The 22,183-nt window shown below is 35.5% G+C and overlaps 1 protein-coding gene across 2 annotated transcripts; it reads right to left on the bottom strand.

Moving 5' to 3' along the window:
* Positions 1-353: 353 nt before the first annotated feature.
* On the bottom strand, positions 354-21,888 carry LOC143448393 (bridge-like lipid transfer protein family member 2). Of its 2 annotated transcripts, none has more exons than XM_076948115.1 (46): positions 21,681-21,888; positions 21,442-21,565; positions 19,552-19,601; positions 19,279-19,453; positions 18,277-18,480; positions 17,805-18,036; positions 17,307-17,537; positions 16,994-17,154; positions 16,764-16,882; positions 16,578-16,666; positions 16,212-16,404; positions 15,975-16,074; positions 15,816-15,883; positions 15,459-15,729; positions 15,028-15,213; positions 14,510-14,776; positions 13,930-14,414; positions 13,616-13,750; positions 13,317-13,487; positions 13,001-13,205; positions 12,664-12,895; positions 11,200-11,295; positions 10,838-11,011; positions 10,581-10,723; positions 10,297-10,412; positions 10,102-10,213; positions 9,805-9,970; positions 9,365-9,530; positions 9,020-9,179; positions 8,315-8,488; positions 5,784-5,958; positions 5,592-5,676; positions 5,333-5,487; positions 5,101-5,242; positions 4,900-5,026; positions 4,548-4,719; positions 4,246-4,386; positions 3,915-4,165; positions 3,613-3,840; positions 3,341-3,462; positions 3,027-3,237; positions 2,522-2,746; positions 2,115-2,392; positions 1,491-1,623; positions 1,230-1,370; positions 354-1,137 (listed from the first exon to the last, which is right to left on the bottom strand). In XM_076948115.1, the coding sequence occupies exons 1-46, from the start codon at positions 21,734-21,736 to the stop codon at positions 961-963; spliced, it is 7,824 nt and encodes a 2,607-aa protein (XP_076804230.1). In that variant the 5' UTR covers positions 21,737-21,888; the 3' UTR covers positions 354-960. The 2 variants fall into 2 exon arrangements, with proteins under 2 accessions (XP_076804230.1, XP_076804232.1); XM_076948117.1 differs by lacking the exon at positions 12,664-12,895 and adding an exon at positions 11,458-11,587.
* Positions 21,889-22,183: the final 295 nt, after the last annotated feature.

Here is a 22,183-nt window from a genome sequence, read left to right as displayed (position 1 = left end):
ATGAGAAAAGCTGTGCACAGTAAAAAATGTGAATAACAAACAGTACAGTTTAAGTTTTTTTCCAGCAGATGGAAAGATTCAAGTAAGGTTTTGCTGGACTTGAATGGAGCCTAAATTCAAATTAAATTAAATTGTCATAAAATTGCTTTGTTATTTATGAAATACTTTTTTCCAAATATCACACTGCAGCACATTAAATTGAATGTGCTAAGTCGTCATATATGGGTAAAATTAGGTATTGATAATGCGCATAATTACAAAGAGAATATTTAAGATTGTAAGACTTGTGAACGACTGACCCAACTTGGGAATGTATTATGAAACACTCGGCTTGGCTAGCATCATGTTCCCAACAATATATAAAACTTTTATTGCATTGCATTAACATCAATCAATAAACACTTCAATGTAAGTACGGAAGTCGAGGCATTGTTGCAATTACTATCAACATCACAAGAAATGCAGGACTACATGGGAAACTAGAACCGTACCAACTTAACGATTAAATACTTCACAGCTCATTCAACAAGATAATACAGAAATCACTAATATCTATGACATACGTCAACATAGCCAGTATTTCAGAAGAAGCGTTGGAAGGAAAAGTAACAACCAAAACCAGTAATATAAAAGGTTAAAATTATTAATAATATTAACTGTCAATATTCCTTATAGTAATATAGTCAATCGACATAGTTTGTATCAGTATTTATTAATTCCCAGTTCCATAATTCAAAAACCCTACCTTTATTTGCTCAATATATGGTTACATGAATGAATGCCATGATGATACAATAAAAATGGCAGCATATGGGCATACAAGGATAGAATAAAATAATGTAAATTTTAGAATGACTTAAACTTAACATATATTCCAGAAATACTGATAACTGTGAAATGAAAACAAAAAATTGAAATCTCAATATCATAAGCAAATATTAGTCAGAAGTAACTAGAAAATCATTTCTTTTTCCGAAAGATACTTTTCCTGTGGCTTTCTGTTTGCTTTAGTGTATTACCTAGCAACAACTTTGCTTTGCTACTTTCCGTGGTGGCAGATGAATCATAAACTTCCCCTGCTCCACTTGAAGCAGGTTGACTTGATTGGCCAGTTATATGAAGTTTCTTCTTAATAACCTTTGCGCAAAGTAAAAAGTATTGCACCTTTAAATCAGTTGCCAAAAATAGGGGCGAAACAAGCGAACAGTTTTGCTTTTGAATTGCTATACCTGTGAGAGAAGCTGCCCCTTACAGTCACGTTTGACTGCCATGGCAAAATCATGCCAAGTCCAAGTCATGTTGTGATATTCTAACATTGGAATCGTTATATCAAAGTCATGGACATCTCCCAAGTTTTTCTCCTTTTCACCCTATTACCCAGTGACAAGGTAACAAAGACAAACAAACAGATAATCAGGTAACAAAAACAACATATGATCAATTAAAAACAAGATGTGCATTTTGTATAACACGAGTATGGGAAAACGCACCTTGTAGCTAACACATAATGGAACTTGAGTTATCTTTATATACAAAAAAGAGTTATTATTAGCAGCTCTTTCCTTCATCTTCTCAACATCATCAACAGTATCAAGAGCACTACGATCACGTTTTCCTGATGACCTTCATAGAGCAAACTTATGAAATAATCACAAAAATATGTCTATTCCTTGCCTTAAGCTGAATGCAGTTAGGAAGCCGTCAGACTGGGTAAAACTAATATCTCTATGATTTTGTTGGGTTCTTTAGAAAAGATTTAAATAGCTGGCTAGACCAATCAGTTGGTGGAATGGTTGGTGTTTAGGGTGGGAATTACCCCAGTAGTTGGTATGCTTGAATGTCCTAGGTCGCGTGCAAATTTATACTAAAAATTGCCACAAATGTAACCAAAATTGTTTTTTTTTTCAGGTAAAAATTCTGGTGTCGATTTTGAGACTCTGTTAAAAAAATTTTGAATATTGGTTTTCTGATGGCATGTTATGGAATGTTCGTCCAAAGGATACTTCATTAACAAGCAAAATTTCAGAGAGCCCCTGGAGGACTTATGTCATTTTTTGTTATTGGACGGCTCCTTAAAATGCAAAGCAGGATTTCAGAATTTGATTTTTAAAAACCTGTTACGTCGATGATGACTTGAAGTTGATATGGATGGGGATGGAGGCGGAGGTCGAACTGGAAGACTTAACATGCTTCCGCTCCTCTCTTGTTGGGATCCCCGTGCGGGCAGCCCTAAGAGAGTTGCGTTCTTGCTGTCCTTCAAATCACTGTACATGTCAAAGTTATGGTCATCGTCATCCGCAGTGTTACCCACACCCTTGTCAGGGAAAAAAAATGCCATCATTCTCTTGAAAAACTGATAAGTCAGCTGAATTGTCAGAGGGACTGCATTGACCTACAGATAAAAAGCGCAAACAATAGCATAAGTTCAAGAGGTTTTAGAACAACTACTTCTATCTTTTCAAATCAACAGCAGGACTTTAACAAGATTTAATAAAGTTTGTCCGTGTAATCTAAGCAAGACCTCCACATGCTCCTTGACAGGTATGCCGCCGACTGGTGACCGTACTCTGCACAAGACACGAAGTGTCAGCGAGCGGCCTCCAGCACCAGACACACCATAACTACGCAAACCCATCTGTTGACGAGGTTTAATGACATCTTTATACATGGAATTTGGAAGGAGATTTTGTAAACGAAGCCAAGCAAGTTCAAAGCTGTGGGAAACGGAATCGTCACTTCTGTTTACCTGAAAAATGTTAAAAGCAGTTGATGTAAAGACCTACTTGTGATATATTGCAATGAACAATCGAAACACCTTTTGTCATGCCATGTAGGTTTTTGTTAACAAATTCATCATGATAGTTATTTTTCAACTACAACCACAAAACCCTTACAACTTGCATTTATTAATTATATCAATGAGTGCACAGTGTACAGCCATTGAGTAAAGAAATACCAATATCCATGCAGTTTATCATGTTATAAAATATTACCATTTTGAAGGATTATATTTATTAGTTTTCTACCTTCTCATATAAGAAATCTCTCATTTCAAATTGAGCAATATTAAGTTGGCCATCAGCATCTGTCAAGTGCCATTTAACTTGACCAAATGAAACTTCAGTTGTCCTGACAACAGCAAGTTCATCATCCTGATGATCAAATACTTGCTCTTGATTCTTTAAACGCAGTGATGATGTCTTTGTCTTTTCTTCCAGAAACATTTCTTTGAAGCAACTAAAAGAAAATCAGTAAAGTCAGTTGCATTAACTATGTCTTTAATTATCTTTGCGCATATAATTTTTTGTCTGTTCCTTTCCAATCACACGTTGTAGTTTACCGAATGATAATGCCAAGCTCTTCACTTTCCAGATTTAGTGTCTCCTTCTCCTCTGCCAGGTTATGTCGAAGATCACTGCATTCTTCATTAAGTTCACGATTGCCTGGGTCATTGTCTAAAGCCTAATAAAAACAAGAATTTAGCTCCAACAGTATCTGCTTAAAAATAGTTAAAGATACCACAAAGATAACTGAAATTGTAAAGTTTCAAGACTGCTAAGGTCCATAGTTTACTTAACAGCCTGCTAAACACAAGAAAGTTTCAGCACGAACCCGGTCAGCTCTAAATAACTGGCGTTCAAGCTGTCTCATGTTGGTCAAACGTGTGCGAATGCAACTTTGCATTGCCGCCAAGGTGTCACGATGCTTTGCAGCATTATCTGCCGACGTCAGACGAAGCTTGTATCTCATTCTTTCCACTCTTTCCCAGTGTTCACGCATAACAGGTTCAACATGCAGAAGAAGGTTCTCAACAATATCGATTATCATCGTGAACTGACTCTAGTAGAAAAAATAGGATTCACATACCTGCACTACAACTTGTTAAATGAAATATTTTTTACATGTTAACTCACGGTATTAGTACAAATCTCCAGTTCGGGTTGTAATATTGTCAGGATGTTGATTGGTTTCTCTTTGCCCAGTAAATCACTTCCACTAAACTTAACATTGGAGCTTGGAGACATTTTGTCATCTTCAGGCGAAACGGGTGTTTCGGGAAGCAACTTTCCATAGTCAGACTGCTCCGAGTCCACTAGCGCTTCATACCCAACATAGTACATGTGACATGTACAACGTGAAACAATACGCTGTAGCTGAAATGAGCCTGTTATGCAAAATAATTTCGTAAATGTTAAAATACCGAATACTGCCCCCGACATTTTAAGAAATCACCAAGCCTTTTACCGGCAGAGACACCGTCGCCAACCACACCACCAATTGCTTGTCCACCACCCATAAGATCATTTAGATCCAGCATTCCGGGGCTTGGTCCTCTAGGTGCAATGTCACTCACTGATAACCAGGGAACGTTTTCATCTTCTTGCCCTTATTGAAAAAAAAACTAAATGGTCGCAAAGCTATTTACAGGCTTAAATAACACCGAAAACGACAAATTTCACAAAAATGTTCAAATTTGGAAAATCTGCCTAGGTGTTACAGAAATGTTTTGGGCTATTTCACATGGGTCTTCATAATTACTATTATACCTGATGAGGTGACATTTCTCTCCACTGTGGCAAAAACTTGTGTGCCCGAAAGTGAACCAACCCAAGAAGACTTTGTCGTTAGCTGCCCATCTCTCCAACTAACTCTGTGATCTCTATTTAGAAAATCTGCCTGTGAAGCTGTCATAATCATGTACCCTTGGGTTTGAGGACCCTGAAAGACAAATGCAATTGTTTATTTACTATTTTAAGATTATCATCGACTTTCAGACTGCGCTGCTAACCTAGAAAAAAGAATGTTGATCTATAAAATGCTAACTAATCTTAAAAGAGCAATAAAAAATAGATCATCACACAAACACCAATTGATAAGATAATAATTTCTAGTTGATACCTTGAGCATGGCTTGACAGTTTACAAACTTGATAAGCCAATTTTGGTTAACTACATCGTCTAGTTTTGATGCCGTCACTCCTTTTAGTTGCTGCTGTTCTGTTGTAGGATCTTCAGCACCGACATACCTGGAAAGGCATGATCATAATTAATCTTGTCTGAAATGCATCAAATTAATTGAAACTTGGGCTGAGTCACATACTTGTTATCAGGCTCTGCCAAAAGCTGACGCAACATCTGGTTAGGATCCATGGCTTTTTGGGTGAAGCTACCAGCTGGACCTATTTCTGAATTTGGAGTCACCTGAGATGGCTTCCTGCTTAAAGTGCCCTCAAACTGTTGACCTTTGATATTGTGCATGCAATAAAATTCAATTCAATGTCATTATGCCAAGAATGGGATTAGATTTGACGTTCATTTAAAAAATAACTTACTTTGACCAGTTTCAATTCTGAATTTGCTTAAAACTTTAGTGCTAAGATTCCTTCTCAGCACAGCAGCCTTGTTGTACCCCTCGTAAAGTCCGTAACCAACATCGCGATTATCTGTGGTCCACATGGCTCTAAGATCATGAATAACGAGAGTGTGCCTGTACAACACAAGAACAAGTTACATTGAATCCCTGTGAACAAAATACAACCAGGGTTGTCCAAACATAACAGATTTCAAATAATCATGAAGCATTTGGTCAACCTGTTCTGTGGTTTTTTGGTGGGGGAGGTGGGCTTCCTTTGCTTCTTTTTCCTGTATTTTGTTTCATCAATTTCACTTCCATTTCCTTAGAATGAAACAAATGACATATCTTTACCAATACTCTTCTTCAATTGGCAAGTTAGTCGATATATCAAATCACAATATAAACGAGAAAGTGCTACAGTATCATACTTCTCAAAGTTTTTGTTGGTGAAATCTGTCCATCTGAACTTGAACTAGTGGGCACGTTGTCACGATGATACATCATTTTTGATAAGCTAAGAAGAAAATTTCTCTCCGCTCCCAGTGATCTGTTTGATGGTGACTTGGCATCTTCATCCACCTCTTGGCGCTTCAATAAGTAAATCTGATCCAAAACAACGATAAACTGTCAATAAAACACGAAAAATGACTTAAATCGAAAAGCCTTGCTGCGTACCGGGCTTGGGGTAAATACAGCAAGAACGTATTCGAATGCGAAAACGAGTACTTCCATTTATCTCGAATTCAAATACAAATAAATCGATTCAAAATGTATTTCAATACAAATACTTGACCAACTGGATTCATGAATACATTCATGAATACACTGGGTATAAATAAATCTTAGAATTTCACAGTAATGCTCTATAACAATAGAACCTTGAAAAACTAATAAACTACAGTAGACTCACATAGCCTGTAACAGATGTGTATATTAGGGATAACTTTTACAGTCCCTTTGAGAAATAACAAGGTAAATACCCCACACGCTGTCACTATTTCACCAGAAAATATCGTACGTTTAAAGCTACTTTTTTACAGTTTCTTGTTAACTTTACTTTAATATTATCATATAGTTAATTCGTAAATAACTTAACTCAACTTTTTTCACGTCCATTCTCCTAACCTAACCGCCTATCTTTAACAACGGGTTGCTTGACCTACTTAAGGTGAGATAGTCACTTCAAATACCACTTGCTTAAATAATACAAACCCATTACTTTTGCTAAAAAATCGGTTGTTGACACTTAACAGTACTGTTGCTATTAAAATGGACTTCCTAAAAGCATAATTCACTGAATGCAAGTGACGGTGACCTGGGTTCCTGGTGTACAGCCCGCAGTTGTTGTGTTTCCTCACTTGCACACCGTGAATCCATAATAGTAGTAATAGCTTATGTGATGTCATAGAATAGATGAAATTAAGGTCTAAATTTTTTTCACGCTTGATTCAACATTTCCCCTTGGTGTTAAACAGTGTGTGGAAAACAAAAGGTGGATTATACGAAGAAAAATAGAAAACACTTTGTGAATGTATTTGAAAATGAATTCTTCGTCAATGTATTGGAATATGAATACTCTTCAAACTGTATTCAATAGTATTCGAATACCCCAAGCCTGCTGAATACCAGCAGAAATGTATCATATAGTTTATGCCGGAACTCACCACCCACAATCTTGGGTGCGTAAAGTCCATAATAGGATCCGTGCAAAGTGGGCAAACAATTCCCCAAGCAATACCAAAAAATACCTTAACTTAGCTGGGTGGCCAACAAGTCTTCTGGTGGAATCGATTGAAACTTTTAGTCAACTGACAACCAACTGCTGCTAAATTATCTTACAACCCATGTTGGCCAAATATCCATGAAAAAAGGTGACACCCAAATGTTGCAAAAAATAATATGTTTGTTTACAAACTTAAGATTTTTCGTAAACATTGTGGCTACGACTGGATGCAACTTGGTATGAATATGTAAGACCTCAGGGCGATGTTTGGTGGTGAAGAGAGAGAAGAGAGAAGAGAGCTGTAGTTTATCTAATTAACTTCGCTTTAGTAATTATTGTGCGTATGCAACTAAAATTAAACAACAAGCCATGAAAGCAGATATTATATTTCCGCAACCTGCTACTTGGTCTCTGGTCTCTGTTCTCCATCATTTAGTGAGTAAATTAATGTGACCAAACCAAAAATAACAATACAGTTCAGTAAGTGCTTTTTAAGTGACGGAAGTCAAGTTCAGGGAAAAAAGTTTACGCATCGATGTCAAACAGTGATTATATGTGGCACTGTGTAGCTTGACAGAATACATGCTTATAGAAGCAGGCATACATGTTGCTACCAATCTCCAGCAATCAGTACACCGCATTCTCAATGTTCAATATAATTTTTCATGTTATAATTATATTAACATTGCCCGTTAGCATAGACATGGTTTAGTACCGTTATTCATTATTTAGTTAAATGTTGTCATCACTGGGTGAAAAAGGTTTACATGACATTATGACATGATCAATCACACCTTTAGCAAATAGGTTTTCAAAATTTCTAGCTACCATACATAAAACATCATTTCCTATACAGTAGCATCATAAAAAAATACCATGGTTCATGACTACTTGAAATACAGTGTAACTTTTTGTACTTTAGAAATAAACATTTAGCAAATGCACAATTTACTTTTATTAAATGTTTCAGTGAAGAGGGTACAATTTTTATTGAAGAATCAGAGCAACTGTAATGACAGCTCTCATATGCCATGACTTAAGCATGTGTATTCAAGGTCTGCCAACAACGCATTTTCTTTTATAACAATGTAGCTGTGTTTAACTGTAATTAGTTTGATATTAAGTGTGAAAAAGAACTTTAAAAACTTTTCATGATCAATCGACCGATCTTGATCAACTCGTTGGCCATCCCTGCTTCAGTAGAAAATAAAATACTCTAAAGCAGAAGACACTAACCTTTGTGTCGCTTAGGTCACAGGTAGTACTGATAATAGACCATTCCCCAATATTGCGCCGTATAAGATTCGCTTCACATGGTATCATACGCAAGCGAAAATGAGATGCAACTTTTCCTGTACCACACAACCATTCAACTCCTATCTGCTGGGCGTAGGAAGACCAATAACGTACCTGGTAAAAATATCGTAATAGTCCTAATAAAAATGGTTACCAGTATGTTAGAACAGCATGAGAATTGGCCGATTGGTTAAGGCATTCGGTTGGCAATCATTCGATCCAGATTCGAATCTTACATGGTTGAGATTTTGAAAAACCTCTTTTACCACTGGTCCATCAACCAGGGTGAAATAACATGGGTCGGCAAAAGAATGCAACCAGCCACCCTATTCTTATTTAGACTATTGGACCAAGATAATGAGAAACCTCCCCTTCTCATTGCCCATAGCTTGGAATCAAGTGTGGTGCTCACCTTTACTTGCCTTACCTTTACCAGTAGATGTAAGCACAATCCAAAACACACCATCACTAGTTGTTACTGTCTGGTTATATGACAATTTAAACCTGACAATTCTAAAATTTTCCTTTTTAACCTTCTGATGATTTAAACACTATTTCTAGTGTTTAGAATTGTCGGGTGTGAATTGTCACGATAGACGATACCCTACTGTGCATATCAGTGTTCTTTGTAAGTAATGTACATACCTTTAACTGAGGAAAATCAAATGATATCTTTACATTGCGATAATGGCGGCTTAGTTTTAACTTTGGAGGAGTAATATTGTTAAAAATAGCCCCTTTGCAAATAGGCCTGGCAACAGCATTTATTGCATACCAAAAGTTTCCCAGCCATCTCAGTGTGGTACTGCAAAACATAAAATAGAATACAACTAGGAAAAATCCGATCTAAATTTAAATTCGCATTTAACGAATGCACAACCATAAATTAACGTATAATTACAAGCCATACTACTCAAGTGGATGAAAGTCCAAGACAAAACCAAAAACAACATGCTTTACATGGTATGCAAGAAAATTACAGGTAATCACCTGTATAGAAGAACCTGTGGAATTTCTTTCTCCTCAACACTCAACTTGGATCCATCTCCTTCTGCATTGCTACCCTCCCATGAATTGTACTTAATATCCATGCTTATCGAAAGGTCAATATTTCGTGAACGAAAGTAACAATAAGTATCATGGTCAGCCGCATCACCTGTCAAGGTGTTACATTAATACCAGTAATACTATAAGCAAACCTACCACAGACTTGCTCTAATATTAATCGGGGTCTGATGCAAATAATTTTTGTTTTCCACAACAGCTGACCGGTTTACATCAGTCTACAACTTTACATATGATATACAGGGTAAAAGCAAACATTGCATCTCCTCAAAATATGCTAATATCAAATTAAGCATATTATACTGACACAGTTGCTTGGTCAGTAGCAAGGAAATGGGTGATGATACTTGTATGTGAATGTATACCTTCTAACTTATCAGGGGCAGAAGGCATAACTGCATGATGATCGTTGGGATTCGCCCCATCAAGACATACCCAGTCAAATGACCAAAGCATTTTCAGATGTGGCAAGTGTAAAAAGCGAATGTCATCATATTTTGAAGCATTTCGTATATGAATGTCAAGATCTCCCTGGGTGCACACAAGGCAATATTAGAAGCCTAATTAATAAGCTATGGCAAAAGCAGTTAGTAACAGTCACCAACGACAACAATTACTGGTTACAATAGCTTTTTCTAGTTTCAGCTTTCACTGCCACTGACTTGAAACAAAAATTTCCCAGGAGTCCAATCCATATACATGTTCTTCCAATCCCAGAGCATATGCTCTGTAGTATTATATGGGTCAAGGGAAGCAAGATGTAGCATGTTCACCCTAAAGATAAGCATACATTGCAACAAGAAGTAAAAAAACAGCTTTTGGTATACAACTTAACCAGCTCTCTTCAATTTTCTTACCTGTCCATGGACATTGCAAGCTGACCATGAAAAAGAAGCCTTGACTTATCCCACCAAGGAAGTTGTGGACTGGGATCAATTGACATTTTCGTCAAAAGATTAAAAGCTAGATTAACCTGCCAGTGGCAATATCAACTCAGTAAGTTACATGATGCAGTTAACTGAAACCTAAGTTCTAAGATTTAGCAGTTGTACAACATACAAGTTTCGAATTACCAGCAGTCTAATTTTGTTAATTCTGAACTACTACGAACTGTAGCAGAGCAATGTGACATTTCATATACCTGTGACCATGCAGGGTCCCAACATGGGCCCCATGCCATATTAAAAGTCTGAACTTTGCTGCTTAGGTCATGGTAGAATTTTAGCGCAGGCATGTTACGGTTTACAGTAGCGTGACCCCATGGTGCTGGAAGCTGAACATATTCTGAAATCAAGTTTTAAAAAGTTGCAGTATGATTATTAGATATATCGTTTCTATACTGAATTGATTACCTGTAAGTCAATACTGCTTTTGACTTAAAAATATAATTTTTCTAACCTGTTCTTTTTGCAGAAGGTAGCCCTTCCTGTTCTGCACCGCAGAGTTTGCCGCAAATATTCCAGTCAACATAATCCATCAAACACTGTGGATAATTGCGCAGCCTAACTTGGTGTTTACCAGCATGCAGACAAATATTTCTGCACCACAGAGTGTTAAAATCTGGTTCATTTTCTGAAAGCCACAATTTTCATATTGTGGAAAAATGCATATTACGTTAATCAAGTAGATATTTCGGATGAAGGCAGTACAAAACATTTTACCTATATATTGAAAATATGTAAATAAGTAATATGATAACTTCAATACTAATCATTATTATCAATAAATTGGATAGACATAAAAACGTTACTATAAAATACCCTTTTCATTTTTAAATGGAAATGGTGCAACATTGTCAATAGATTTGATTGTGTTCATGGCATTGTCCATACCATGCATTGTTTCATCAGCCAGTACTACGGAATACAATACCTCAATTTTGAATTTTATAATTGAAAATTAAAAATAATATATTTACATTTTATACTATTCCATTAGTTTGTGAGTGAAAAAAAAACAACCAATGAGAAGCACGACAAATAAAAGCTTATTACGGAAAGCAAATACACAGCACAGACCTGAAACTTTGAAATTAGTTACATTCCATGTGAGCAGCAATGGCATGCAGCGCCTTTGATACATTTTACGTGAACGAATCAAATAAATGTTGATGTTTGTGTCAGCTAGCTGACAGTATAGTTCTTCCACCTACAGTATCAATATTTGTATGCTGGCATGCAATGTTTGGTGAATCACTAATATTGTATGGCAGTGACCAGCAAACTTCCTCTGACCCAAATTGTGGCCCAAATCCTTCTTCAATAATAGTTTAAGGCCCAGCAAAATATTTCCAGTTTTATTGTTATATAATCTACTCCTAATGTACTGTTTAGCAGCTAACTTATAACATAAGCGAAATTCAAAAATTGTACTATTGTGCAATAATGAATAACAAATTTCAAGCTTTACTACAACAGTGGTAGAAAACAACTGCTTTGAAAATAACTGAGGCCTAGCAAATACTAATGACACCCTTTATTAACCCAAAGTCGGGATAATCCAATGCAGGAGGAAAAGAAACCAAAAATATTCATTTTATTATTCAAGTATTCTGCATTTTTTCAACTTTATTTAGTGTTGTCCGAACTAACCCAACTCCCAACATTATCTAAAAATATTAGAATTTTTGACAAACTTTAGTTTTGAGTTGTGGTCTTCTGTGCAAAGGGTGTGTTTCATTGTGGAAATATTTTTTCGACCACATAATCTTTACAAACTTTCATAACAAAGGTCAAAAAAACATAAAGTTATCTCTGATGCAACAATTATATTCAGTCAAATGTCCTCATTTGACATACGTTACAATTCATATCATACCTCCCAGTTTGCTGCTCACCCATTTTTCCAACATGCAATTTTCATTTAAATGCTGGAAGTTCCACAATTGGGGTGCAGCCAAAGTTTGCTGATCACTAACGACATTGGTTAGTGATGATTATATTTGAAATAAAAATATTAATACTTAAATACCGGACATCCAAAATCATAATACTTCAAATGACTTTGGACACGGGCTGATTAATAGAAAACAGGTACTCCAGATGTAATAAATTTGTTTACCTTTTTTATTGGAAAAAAAACTCAGAATATGTCAATAAATATTATTTTGTATGATTCAGGAATTTAAATAAAAGAAATGTTCTTTGAAAAAAAAAAACGTGCATCCCCCACAAACAGGCAAAAAACAAAAGTCGTGTCAACTGTAAATATAGTTGTTAGCAAACCTGACATTTTGACGTTCAGTAACGACCAAGAGAAAAGAATGGTGTTGGTTAGGCCAAATTCATAAGGATTTGCAATGAAATTAGTAGAATTGGTCTTAACATTTGTGTTGATAGATTGGTGGTTGTGGGGCATTGCATGTGTCGGAGGGGAATCGAAGCCATGTAAATCATGACATCGATTCAAATAAATTTGAGTATTTTCCTCCTCCAAGCGACAGTAGAGCTCTTCTACCTTAATTACCATGGTAACGCAAGTCTCAAAACAAAAGTAAAATCTAACACCTAAACAACCAACTGGTTTTTTTGAAGTTCATTTGAAAAAAAAACTTAATTAAACCTTTTTAGCAGAAAGTAATTCTCCTCTTTTTCTTCTCAACTCTGCCATTCGCTGATCTAGAACTCGCCGGCGTTTCTCACTTTCGGCCCATTCATCTTTCATGAGCTCATGGTTGTCATGGAGATAGGATTCAAAAGCCCAGTCTGCTATCTCAAAAGTGAACTGACCAATGTTTAGAAGAAGATCAGGTGGCAAACGAGGGCTTCTATGAAAGTTAATTGGAATGCCCAGTAAATAATTAGTTTTTTATCACACATTCCATCAACTTGAAATTATATCAAGGACTTTAGTGCTAAAGATCTTTTGAAGGTTTTACCTGAAAGGGTGTGAAATCTTCCTGTATAAGCCCTTTACCCATTTAAAAGTCGTCACAGTTTGGTCAAATGTGTTGGCAAAATCATACTGGTGTGGAAAATGACATTTTAAAGATGCCAGCTTTAACACCCAGCAACGATTTGAGGCAGTCTTCAGATCAGTGAAGCTCTGTCTGAAGTAAACAATAAAACCACACGTAAAACAGGATAATAACACATATGGTACTACAAAATTCTTACTCTAAGCTTCAATCAATGTTGAAAGCAATTTGACATGATAAATTTAGTCATCATGCTGCACCTATCTCTGTCGCAAACGTCATTCCTTTTGCACATATCAATTTGGCAACTTGTAAAGGAAAATATTTCATTCCTGTCCATTAATATGCGAAGTTCATCAAAGAAAATAGAAGTCGTTTGATCAGACTGCTCACATCTGCAACAGGAAACACCATAAACATTTTAAGCTTTCAACATCTTATTAGGCATAAAAAACAACATAATAACTTGATTTTATATCCGCTACTACTCTTGTTGGTTCTATTATCATCACATAACAATGGCAGCAAAACATAGGGGCAACACATAAAAGTATTATGAAAATCCAGCTCATACCTGAACGGAGAAATAGAGAACTGGACACTTTGTGTCTGTGACAAGGTTATGTGCAGCACCACAGCAGTGACATTCGCATTTACTTCAAGGCATCGTAGAGGAATACTTTTTTTTTGGCCATCGCCACACATGCTTATATTTCTGATTGCACTTGATGAAGAAGCAGCAAAGACTTTGTGGTCACCATCATTTGAAACATGACCACTCGGTGTAGCAAGTTCATAAGGAGTTGACTTAGGTGTCATTGGTTTGGATTTCTTCTTAAAGAATGGTGAAAGGGTGGTGAAAAAGTCTGTTATCTCATAATGAACCAAGGCATGGAGCGCTGGTGTCCACCTTACAGTAATGTCTTTCTCTGAACTAATGGTAATCTCCAGCTGTCGTCTCACACGCTGGACATTCTCAGAAGAAATACTGGATAAGCTTTGCATTGGCATCTCCTTGGTCTCATTATCGATATTGTCGTACGTCGTCGAATAACACACCTACAAAAAGTGGCACCAAATTCAGTTTCTCATACGTTATCATAAAAAAGCAACGGTTGCTTAACATACTTTGGTAAGAACAACACAATCCTTACCTCTAGTAAATCCACTGACATGTACTTAGGACTGACATAGGCAGATTCCACACATTGGTATTCAGCAGCTATCGTTTGTTGATGTCGTACATTTTCTGGTATTTTTGCAGTCGGTGTCCGCCCACCATTTAGACCGGCTTCATATGCAGCGAATGCAGAAAAAAATGGATTGTGAACTGTGCCAATAGCAAATCCAGCAATGCTTATACTGCGTTTGATGCCCACCCCATCATCTTCTAGGTTTGCATCATTTCCGCTAATATCAGCCTTTGAACCAAATAACATTTTGGAAGACGTGTGAAAAAACTTAAAAAAATATCCATATTTTGTAAGATTTAAATCTAAAATTAAAAATATCGGTAGTTGATCTTACTGGTGTAAAAAATTCAAATACATTTTTGAAATTTAGTTGTATCTCATTAATGCCAAGGATTTCAGCTGGTTCTAATGACTTATGATCGTTATTAATTATTTGGATCCTTTTATATCATTAAAAAGTGTGTAAAACAAACACAAACTTTTAGCTGGTCTATTCGAGCTACAAAACAATCAGCACTGTGTGTCTCATCAGAAGATAATATGAACGCATTAACATCAGTCAGTTCCAATTCAACACATGTCACAGAATATCGATATTTCGGCTTAGAACTTGCCATCATGGGAGGATGTACTTGTGGAGGGTAATATCCATCTGGAGTAGTTGTCTGCATCAACAAAAACAGGATTGTAATTAACTTTGGTTATGGTGGAGTGGTATTAAGGTTGAAATCAACTTTTAAAGACTTTGTTTTTCGATAAGGATATAACTGTCAACACGTGTCAGATAATTTTTGAATTAATAAATATTCTATAAAACATATGGATTTAGTTTTGAATATGGGATAAATGCTTAGGTTGCATTTTATTGCTTACAACTAATTGCATATTTACAATATTTCGCCAATATTACCTGTCTTCGATAAATTTTTTGTAACTTAGAAACATTTGAATCAACACTAGTATCAAAGTTTAAGGGGCTCATGGCATGTAAGAAGCTGACAATAGCTTGGGCTGCACATTTTGATGCTTCAAGTTGCAAGCCAGTAACTTTAGCATCAATAAGTAAAGAGATTTCTTGCACATCAGATGGTTTGTCAACAAATGTTGACTTAATATTCGCTGAACCATGTAGACTAAGGCTTTCCACATTGAAGGCTTGTCCCCATTGATGAACACCATGCCTACAAGACAGAAACCATCGACTTTAATCATCAATACAATGTAACCGGTTTTCTGTTCATTGTTATCAGATAATATTAACCCAAACCTAAGAGGAGGTGAGAGGTGGGAGGCATCACAACCGGCAGCATTGCTCCTGTTACCATCCTGAGACACCTGGGGAATAACATATGCAGTAAACAGTAGTAATTTCCATCATGACTGCCATGATACTCAAAGCAGTATCAAAGCAGTTATGAGCACTAACCTTGCACCAAAAATGTTCCATCTTTGACATAAAATTTAAGTCCTTAGTATGTGGACTTTGGTCAATACTACCAGTGAAAGAGTCAAGTCCAACGGTAAAGCTGAATGTTTACAACAACAAGAAAGCAAAATAAGACGTAAAACACATTCACTGGCAGTCAAAGTTGAACTTGATAAAAACCAAGATATATGGTAATTAAATAAAATCTGGTAATGATTATTAGAGTCGAACACAAACCTTGGTGGGTTATCATCAACAAATTGATTTGAAAACATGGGTGTCATAATGGCAATGATACTTGCGTCATAGACAGTGCATTCAAAAACTACACTAATATCAATCTTTTTAAGAATATCATTAAATATAAGTTCTTTGTGATTCTGTACATCATTTTCGACATTTGTAAATGGCAGTGATCCTTTTTCTGTTCCTTTGAAAACAAAAAGCTTGCTATAAACTTTAAAGTCACTAATGCACCGGATATTATAATGACTGATAAACAATAACTAACTTTGAAAAGAAACAATTTTATCTGCCAAACTATAACAACTGTAACGAAATTACAGTATGGTAATTTTTAGTGATATTTTTGACAAAAAATACCTAGTAAAATGTCTGGGTGACTGTGACGAAAATTAGCATTTGGCAGACTTCCAGCCCTTGGTCTTCTCCTTACCACTGGATAACTTGCACTGACGAAAGAAATAAAGCTCGTACGTTACACAAAACATTAAAAATGTGCAGCGGACAATATGATTTACTTTAATTTCCGAACTGCACCAAACTCACTTTAAGCTTTGTGAATCATCTGGAAGAAAACTATAGGATACAGATTGCTGTATAATGGTTTTTTGTCTTTGAGCATCTTGTAACTTATTCAGTATGATCATCCAAAACTCAACTGATTCCTAAATTGAAAAGCCCCATTTGTGTATTAGGAAAGTCAAAATTGTCAAGAGTGTTACTAGCAAAAATTGCTATCATACAATTCGCTTTTGCAGAAATAATTAATCTTTAACCTTGTGCATATAATCAGCGTGCCACGATGTGAAATCAAATGAATTAGAAAGGACACCATTTGGAGTTAATTTGGACTCCAAAACAGTTTTACCCATGGTTGCAACTTTATGTTTGTAATAATCAGTCATCGTTACATCATCTACTTGCAATCTAACATAACCTGAAAAAACCAAATGTCATGTTTATGAAAAAGTACCTTGCGAATATCTTTATCATGAGGCAGAACCCTTGTATGGGATGTTGAATTAACTTTTCAAAATTATTTTTTTATCTGGAAAACTGGCGTAGAATAAGCTATGGTGGAAAAGTTACCACTAGGCACAGTAAAGTCTTCCACATCCAAGTCTTTTATTGCAACGGGCACCATATTAGAAATGTCTTTGAACTGGGTAAAAAGGAGCTTGCTGGAGCAGACATGGGCTCCTCTTGTTGTTTCTCCCATCGTCTCATCGCCGAAGAAGGACAGACCGAATGAACGGACACACATGATAGAATTGACTGGTATGATTTGTATGAATTGGTGCAACTTATCTTGAATATTTTCTGAAATATTTCAAACAAACTTGTTGGAAAATGATCTAAAAATGTCTTGCTATAATTTTTACAAATCAACACAAGCGATGGCTTCTGTAACTTAATAACCGATCATGCCTTCTGTAGGGTTTTTCAGGGCTATAGATTCTAAACATCAAAAACACATAATATTTCTTTGTAGGGTATGCTTATGCATGTATGCCGATGTAACACTAAATTGTATTCTGCATAAAGTCATAAATAGTACTACATTCATGTATTGCATATTTGCATTACCAATAGTTTTAGCAGCATCAAATAAAGATTTCTTTTTTCTGGAAAAATGATCTGGCTTTACAGATGGAAGAAAAATTCCAGGAATAAGAGCACCTTCATGAATTTCAATTTGTAGTTGACTAAAGTCAATATTGACTGAAGCTAAATCAACCATAGGATGAATGTATTTGGCTAGAACAACAACTTCGAATGATGTTGATATTTCAGCAATACATGACGTAACTTCAGTTGCCTGCTCGCAAACAGTTGAATAAAAGCGTTCTTTTAAACTAAATCACTTTATTTATTTTAATGCCATTTAATTAAGATCAAAGGTAAAATCAGCAAGTTTAAAAAAAAGTTACAGTTCAAAACTGAAGTGGGTAATGACTAATGGGCAATTGCATTATTGATTTCAGTTATGAAGTACTGGTTTATGATTTCACTTAAAATAATGTAATTCATGAGAAACCAACATTTAACCACAACTGACCTCTTTTGGACTTTTTAATATTTTTCCTTCTAAGCAACCTACAGAAAAGTTTCCTGCAAGTGCGGTGTTGTTAATTTGGCTGGAGTTTGTGAATGATTTTTCGGATTCCAAATGTATTCTTTGAATATTGATATGCAGCAGAGAGTCAGGGACAAATGCATTTAACAGCATTATATTCAACACATCCAGATGTACAGAGACATTCTGTAAATTAGAAACAATAACGAAGACATTCAAATTTAACAAATATGCCATTAATTGTCAAAGAAAGTATTGTAGCAAAATCTTTTTTGCAATTAGAGATGTGCAAAATAGAATATTTAATTTATATTCCAGAAATTTCTAAGACTTTTTTCGAATTCTAAATTTCATTTCCTCCTCTAGAATACCAACTAAGCAACTACATTCCTTTTTATAAGAATGTCTTTATAAGATACTGCTATGGGTTCTTTCAGAAAAATACCTCTTTATTCCAAGGAGCTAGAAAGAATTATGACTAGTAGACAGTAGAAACTTTTCACTAGAAACTTTAAAATTCTTACTGTTACTATGTACTTACAAAACTGCACTTAAACGCTAAAAGTCCATTGATAAAACCTCTTGAAGATGACCATTATGTCACTTATGTCATTATTGTTCAAAACCAACAGCCGCATGTGTCAATGGGCACAAACCTGTAAGCTTTTTATGCTTAATTCATGCAAATATCACCGTCATGGTTATCTGCAGTTAATTTGACAAGAATCGATACGCTTGTGCAAACCTTTGATGACCACACGTTTAGTGAAAGTTTGTATCATGTTTGTTTAAAAGTTGGATGTTATTATAATATTATTGTTGTCATATAAAAATCATCATCCTGATAAGCTTCAGCTCTAATCAACATAATTTTGGTTACAAATATAAGAATAAAATTGTTTTGAATTCAGTTCCTGAAGATTCGATATTATAAAATGTGTATCTTTATTTGCAATATGTTATTACTAAAAGTAATTGTTAAACCTTGAAGAACTTTTCAACAAATCTCATCAGTGTATCTCTTCTTTTTGACAAAGAATTTGATCGATGCTGTTTGGTCACAGTTGTCGATGTTACTTTCACGTCAGGACTTTCTGATGATCCAGTTTTCATTTCTGCTCTTACTCGCACCTCACCAAGATGAAGAGACACGAGATGGCTTTCATGATTAGAAAATAAAATATCAGGCTATTAAAATCTTGACATAAAACATCATAGGTCTGGTTTCAAAACAAGTCAAACTAGGAGACAGATTACCTTGCATTTTTGTTAAACGGATTAAGCTGCAGGGCAACTTTGTCAATTTCCTGAAAAACAAAAAAGTATCCTTAAAATCCTTTACAACAGAAACAGCATCATAATACATGAAAACAGGTACAAACATGTGGGTAAGACTACTAAAAAACTATAGAAGTTTTGCCAATGCATAAAAGTTAATAGCTTGTAGCAGGACTGGTCCTTGCTTGCTGCTAGCCACTTAAGACATTGACTGCCAAGACTTGATCTGTGTATCTGGTACCAGGTTCCAAGCATTATTCACCTCATTCGTGTGTTCTAAATAGTCAATACATTTCTCCACAAAACTGTTTGATTCTGTTGCCAGGAGTTTTTTCCATTCTTGTCCCAGACACCGTGCATGGCTTCAGTGTGTGTGAAAATACAAGAAAACTAATGATTTTAACTTTAATGGCAAGACGATAAACACGGAAATACTCTTGGTTGACTGCATCTCAAGCCAGAATTCCAACCACAAGCTATGTCGTAGTTAACAGTCAACGTGTTAACACCAAAGAGATGTGGCCCACTCCATACCTCAAAGGTTATAAGTAGCTGTGCATTTATAAAGTGATTATTGGAAGTTAACTTCTTATTTGTGGTATCAATTTGGCAATTATAGTTGTAGGGTAGCAACAAACGAGGCGCTACAAAATCAATTCAAGTACTAATGTTTTTACGCAGTGTAAAACATTGGACTTCCTGAGCACTTAACTGTACTGTTATTTGCTAAAACTATATAAATAACAAAAAATGTTTAGTTTGTTTATAAAATCAAGGGTCTTTCTCTGTTTGGGGAATAACCCAAATCGAGCGTTTGTCTTAGCTAGTTTTTCATTAGACCACTATCATGGCAACTAGAGATGTGCCGTTAGGATGATTATTTGGGTTAGCGCAAATCCAAATATCACAACGGTCGACACGAACAAATCCCCAATCTGTTCGTATCAGCACCAAATCATAATATTTCATCCAAAAGTTGACAAATCTTGCTTGTAACGAGATGTAGTTGCTAAAAAGTAACGATCAAATGGCAATATGCAAAGGAAATTCTTTAAGTAAATGACTTTCAGTAAGAAATGTAGACTGTAGTTCAGCTTAGCCAGGAAAATAAATCATCATTTCTTACTAAAGTTGATAAATTTATAAGTAAAATATTGTATTTGGGTTCGCCTTTGTTAGTGTTTGCCGAATCTTCCACAGCTTGGGCGATATTCAGCAAATACATTCCGGTTTGGGTTCGTATCGGCCTATCCCTAATGGCAACAAGCCAAACCCTTTCCCAATACCAATAGTGCATTTTGAGCTACACTGCAACAGCAGAGTTACATTGTAAATACTAGGTGAATATTCATTGTTTGCACAAATTCCTATAGGATTTTGGAATTTGTTTTAAGTCCCTACAGCAATGAGTTGTATAGCATAATTATAAGTACTTAAATGTACAGTAATATATAGAGGAAAGTGCTGAGGTATGGGCCATTACTAATTAACAGTGATGACTGATGAGTCAGTGGAATAAATTGTCACTCAGTGCAATTCTGAAGGAAGTGCCCTCTAATACTTAGTTTTTTTATGACGAAGTACAGGAATGAAAATTTAAAAAGCAAGATTTGAATAAAAAAATGAAAAAACACTAGATGCTAGAGCTTGTAGCTTAATGCATTTTGGTGAAGAATTTTATAACAAACTAATGGAGCTGATTTATTACAATGCTTTAGCATAACCATCATTTCTGCACAAACTATTCAGTCAGATAAGCATTTCTGGTGCAGAAAGAGAAATATTCAGTCTGATATCACAGTAATTATAAGCAAAACACTTGATCCACTTGACCAGCAATAATTCACGGTAAAGGTACTGTAGACTTACTACAGTTTGTAATTGATTCACTCTCACAGTGACATCGCTAGCAGAAAACAAACCAGTGGATCCAATAGCAATATCCACATCAAACTTTGCTTTTACCCACCGTGCTGCTTGCCACAGCAACATTCTGAAAAAATGTTAACAGCAATACAAACAGCATAAGCCATAAACAATAAAATACTACAGTATTTTAATACAACAGAAACATAACGAAAATTAGCTGAAATCAGTGGACCACTAACCTGACAGAAAGCCATATCACAAAAAGTGCTAATAAACCATATATTATTGACCACATGATCAGGTTTTCAACTTTATCATTTCCAAGAATCACAAGCAAGCACTTGTCTACGTGTTGATTACATGAACAAAAGAAGTTCTGAGACAATCAGGTTTGCAGCATTTTCATAAAATTGATATAACTATGAACCTGACATGTCACACGTAGATGGATATAATGCAAAATAGTTAGGAATCAACAGTCTACTATTCAACAAGGCCCATGTTATAATCTTCAAGCACCTTTCGTGTTCTGATGCAAATATGCCACATGCTTCGTGAATATCACATATGTATACAATATACTGTAATGGTTGCTATATGATATGTACTATACACAATATGCATGTGTTGCATTCTTTTCATATGAAAATTTAGTACAAAGTTAATTTATCGAATATTAATACAAACACTCAGTCAAACCAAGGTACTGGTTATTTACATATTAGAATAATTCACTTTCTGC

This window comes from Clavelina lepadiformis, chromosome 3 (genome assembly GCF_947623445.1).
Source record: "Clavelina lepadiformis chromosome 3, kaClaLepa1.1, whole genome shotgun sequence".
Taxonomy (NCBI): domain Eukaryota; kingdom Metazoa; phylum Chordata; class Ascidiacea; order Aplousobranchia; family Clavelinidae; genus Clavelina; species Clavelina lepadiformis.
The sequence above is the reverse complement of the archived record's forward strand: the minus strand, read 5'-3'. Positions and strand labels throughout refer to the sequence as shown.

Bases quoted from the DNA above. Each gene is read 5' to 3' on its own strand.
- LOC143448393 (XM_076948115.1), bottom strand. From the start codon at position 21,736: ATGTGGTCAATAATATATGGTTTATTAGCACTTTTTGTGATATGGCTT. The intron at 13,206-13,316 runs GTAAAACCTTCA...TAACTTTCATAG, and splicing joins AAGATTTCACACCCTTTCAG to AAGCCCTCGTTTGCCACCTG. The intron at 8,489-9,019 runs GTATGTACATTA...TATTTTTACCAG, and splicing joins TTGATTTTCCTCAGTTAAAG to GTACGTTATTGGTCTTCCTA.